The sequence below is a fragment of the Sinocyclocheilus rhinocerous genome, unplaced genomic scaffold (assembly GCF_001515625.1).
Source record: "Sinocyclocheilus rhinocerous isolate Xijiao unplaced genomic scaffold, SAMN03320098_v1.1 scaffold1609, whole genome shotgun sequence".
Classification (NCBI taxonomy): domain Eukaryota; kingdom Metazoa; phylum Chordata; class Actinopteri; order Cypriniformes; family Cyprinidae; genus Sinocyclocheilus; species Sinocyclocheilus rhinocerous.
The window spans coordinates 595,393-600,116 of record NW_015633539.1 but is presented as its reverse complement, the minus strand read 5'-3'; the positions used below and the strand labels follow the sequence as shown (position 1 = coordinate 600,116).

The window sequence follows — 4,724 nt, the reverse complement described above, 5'->3', positions numbered from 1 at the left end:
AATTAGCATAGACTTATAGTCTAAATAAAACAATTTGCAACTGTTACTATTATTACACTTGTATACAAAACTTTGTATTATGCTTGTTATAGAGTGTGTGACGTCACGTGCACTACAGTTGACGCAGTTGTCACGGCGACCGTCACAGCCCTACTGTGCAATCCAGACTGAACAGCGTTTTTTAGACAAAGTACCAAAAACCATCTCAATATGTTTTTACAGCTCCTCTCTCAGGAGCTCTGCAAAGAACAGGTCGATTTTGTCCTGTCTAATTAATATTCATCAGCCTCTCTTCTGATTGGCCTATTGTTTTCTGAGTGAAGCACGGCCAGGCCAACCACAGGTAACTAGGGTCATGTATGCTGTAGCCTGCTGTGGATTGGTGATACTCACAAGTAAGGTCAATAGAAACACCAGTAATGATGGTCACTGCTGAGGGAAATGTTGCCTTACATGTTTGAGCCGAAGTCAGACCCCGAATCGGCAATGACAGGAGACGTAGTTACATAGCACCTAGACCTCAGTTATCATGAAAAAAGCCAGGAGATTTCAGTTTTGACAATATGGGACCTTTAAATAGGTACATACTGAAATCTCAAAACTGCTTGCCAAACTCACATTCAAAGTCCTGAAATGCAGTTTTAGATTTTTATAGTATGTTTCTCCAGGTCAGTTTATAAAGTTTTTTGCACCAAAAAAGGTCCAATATATGTAAAAATGATTATTTTCCATCCTCATTTTCACTCTCTGTGAAGAACTGAGATGCGAAAGGGGCATTACCACTTGCATCAACTTACGTAAACACCCACTGCTGTGATTAGTTAAATTCAACGCACTGTATCCACAGCGTCCTTTACAGCATGTCATGTGTTATGATACTCAAGATGGCAAGCACTGAGATAAAGATGTACAGGTATATGTTTGAGCCAGAGTCAGTTTCCGAGGCATAAGAAATGGAAACAACGTAACCACAATGATTACAACAGTCTGTAGTAATTGCTTTTGTTTTTAATTTTCAGTATAGAGTTTTAAAATTTCAACACTCACCAGCACTCGATCTCCGACCTTAAGGTCCTTTTCTCCCCCTTTCTTCACAGATCCACTGTCAGACATATTGGATCCTGACTCGTTGCCGGTTTTGACGGAGCTGTTGAGCATGCCTTCTCTGAGCGGCATGACCACACGCTGGCCGGATGCTCCCGCACCTCCCTGCAGCTGTGCGTTCTGCTGCTGCTCGTCGCTCCCGTCTCCGATGGGTTGCCGCATGAGCTTGGAAGGCCTGGTGAAGATGCCCTGCAAAGCCTGGCACTCAAAGTAACGCACCCCATTGACGGAGCCGTCATTTTTTCCAACCAGGTCATTCAGCACCACTCCAGCCCATTGTCCCGGGGAAAACTGGGTCTCTCCAAGATAGGCGATGACTCCTGGTTTGACTCCGTTCACCCATACACGTTCACCGACCACAAAGTCCCCAGCCACCTCATCACCCACCTCAGAGGCTTTGGAGCTGGACTTGTCTGAGGCGTTGCTGCAGGGGGTGGGAGTCGTCTGCTTGTAGGGACAACCTGAGGATAGAAAAAGATTTGGTAGTAGATTATGAAAGGAATATTCCAGGTTCAACACAACAAAGCTTCACCAACATAACTTGTGGTAGATTGTCAGTTAAGAAAGAACTGCCTCGGAGTTTGTTCAAACAAATAAAAAATTGTGTGACAACAGACTTACAATGGAGGTCTATGGGGCAAGGCATTCTGGAGGGTTCTCTGTCGCTCGAACAATTTGAAGTATTACTATTCATTCTGCCATGCAAAAATGTGTGTTATTTGAGATGTGGTCTAAACAGTCCTTTAGTGGTGGGACTACTGCTGTAGGTGGATGAACTTCTAATTATGCAATACCAATGTAATTACTGTGGGTGAAGTTTGCTTCATACAAGCAGTACATTGCATTTTTTGTATCCTTATGTGTATCATGTTTCTCTATCTCCAGTTTATTGGATATATTACCAAAATAGTGTATATGTTTTTACAAAATGAGGCATGAGTGGAAATGATTTTCTGTGGGTAAATGACAGTATGTCACAGATGCAGGAATGTTTAAGAAACTGGTAGACTTTCAGATGTGTACGGTATTAAATCATAAGTCAGTCATTGCGGCAACCATTCTGTTTACTCATCTAGCATGACTGGTCACCGTCACAGGATGCTGTGTCCCTAGCATGCGTTTTAACTAGTTTTTTTGTTTCTGAAAGAAGTCTCTTAAAGAAGACTGCATTTATTTGATTAACAATACAGTGAAATAGTAATATTGTGAAATACTATTACAATTTAAAATAACTGTTTTCAAATTTAATATATTTTAAAATGTAATTTATTGCTGTGATTACTCCAGTTTTCAGTGCCACATTATCGTTCAGAAATTTTTGTTTTTGTTTATTATTATTATAAATATTTAAAAATATATAATTATTCTAAAAAAACAGTTATGCTGCTTATTTCCGGAAACTATGAAATTTTTTCAGGAATCTTTGATGTGATGAATATAAAGTTCAAAAGAACAGCATTTATTTTAAAACAAATCTTTTATAACACCGTAAATGTCTTTGTCACTTTTAATCCATTTAATAGTTCCTTGCTGATTAAACATCTTAATTTCTTTTAAAAAGTTGAGTTAAAGAACTTTTGAACAGTAGTGTATATAATAACTGTGTACAATAAAAGTAAAACATGTCGTGGAAAATGATTTTGACATCTGATGATGCCATTACTTTCCATACTTTCCATAATCCCTGTCATACAAAGTTCGATGAAAATATTAAACTTTAATGTCAACATGATTCACATTTCACAATGTATTTACTTCTGTGAAGTGACATTTCTGAAGGAAAAGGGATATTTACTTGAGACTGGGTACGCTGATGTTGTTGACTAGATACTGAAGAATAATAAATCAATGATAAATACATAACAGTAACATGAGGGACATCGAAAAACATCCATTTTAAGAATTGACAGCGTTCTCTGTATTTCACAGCATTTGTTGTCAACACTTGCTATACAGCTCATTTGATGCATGGCATCAGAGGACTTTCATCATTTCGCTCATGTCTGGATGCCACTGCAGCCTTCATGCAAGGCTGAGCAGCACTCTAATTTATGAACGAATCTGGGTCAGTGGGATTTGCAGTCTGAACCTGGGTGCTTTACACATGTGGCGCTTTTGACACATGCCACTTACCCAATACCGCTTGAAGGATACAGCGATGATGTGTGAGCCACGGCTCATTTAGCGTGTGTTCAGTCAGTCTTTCATACCTCAGTGTATGTGTGGGGGGTTACATGATGACTGCTTTTGTTTCTCAATTGCTCCAACATGTTCTTGGACTGATAAACATAGTAGTTAAAAGATCTCTGTTAGGAAGAAAATTCTGGGCTCCTTATCAGTCAAAAAAATATCCTGATTTGACTCGCAGTTGTTTAGAAATGGCGCATAACAATGCTGGGCCGGTGTGCTTCCTAAGAGCTGACAGACTGTCTACATAGAGAATTTTGGACGTTATTCAAATATTATTGAGGTCAGTAGTCTACCACACAGAAGCAGACGTGTCAGCAGTGATGGAAATATGTAAACAAATCCCCTTTTTGGCAGAAAATAGAGTAGAATACAAGAACTAATATGGTCAATTGCTGCTTGCTTAACATTCAAGAACTTGCAGGTCAAACAAGCATCGATGTTTAAAGGTCACATATTTTACACCTTTCTGGAGTTTTATTTTAGGTTTTGATGTCCTTAAGAATATATATTTGCGGTATAAGTACCAAAAACCATCTCATTATATTTTTACAGCTCCTCACTCAGGAGCTGTGCTGAGAACAGGTCGATTTTGGCCTGTCTAATTAATATGCATGAGCCTCTCTTCTGATTGGCCCGTTGTTTTCTGAGCGATGCATGACCAGGCCAACCACAGGTAACTTAGGGTCAGCCGACATCACAGCGCTAGCTGGAGGCAGCAGCCGCAGCAAAACAAAGGGTAAACTGGAGGCGGCCCATTCAAACCAGCGCAGATTCGGCTACATAAGGAGCTTAAAATATCATCTTGTTGTGATGTTGGGTGTCAGAATCGACATAATACACAAATTAGAAATTTGATCGCATATCTGCTGCCACTGCCAGACAAAAAAACGACGACAGCTGTGGTTCAACGCAATAAAACGAGCGGACTAGACAGAAATGACTGTCAAAAATGCTCGCGTTTGCAGCACACACGAAAAGTGGTGCATCAACAGATTTCTTGCCATATGTCTATGTTTCTTGCATCTCACGACTATGTCGTGTATGAAATAATGTCTTGTGTGCATGTGTGTAAAACTGACGATTTATATATAATCATTTGTAATTGTATATACATTGTTGTGATTAATTGTGGCTGGAACAATAATGTAGCTGTAAAAATTGAAATTGAAATGTATATACATCTTCATCATGACTAGATAGACACGGTGAGTTTGTCTTTGCACGTTAGACGTGATCCACCTCATAGTAACAATCCTGTCAGATAGTCCATCCTTTGAGTGAGAGTGTAACGTTATGGGTCTGTCGATCTGTTTTAGTGGTTAAAGTTAACCTTTTCGACATGTTTCCATGTTGTCGTTGCTCAGCAGTAGCATGGACGCGATGTTGTCTGGGGTTTTGGCAAAAGGAGAGTGGGACGGTGGGCAGTGCTC

General features: G+C 39.8%; 1 protein-coding gene across 3 annotated transcripts in view; it reads right to left on the bottom strand.

The window, feature by feature from the left end:
- LOC107744329 (CAP-Gly domain-containing linker protein 2-like) overlaps nt 1-4,724 on the bottom strand; it is a 43,960-nt gene that overhangs the window by 30,772 nt on the left and 8,464 nt on the right. For all 3 annotated transcript variants that reach the window (XM_016557906.1, XM_016557908.1, XM_016557909.1), the window contains exon 3: nt 1,048-1,565. In XM_016557906.1, coding sequence (XP_016413392.1) covers nt 1,048-1,565 — 518 coding nt within the window. The remainder of the gene's footprint in view (nt 1-1,047; nt 1,566-4,724) is intronic.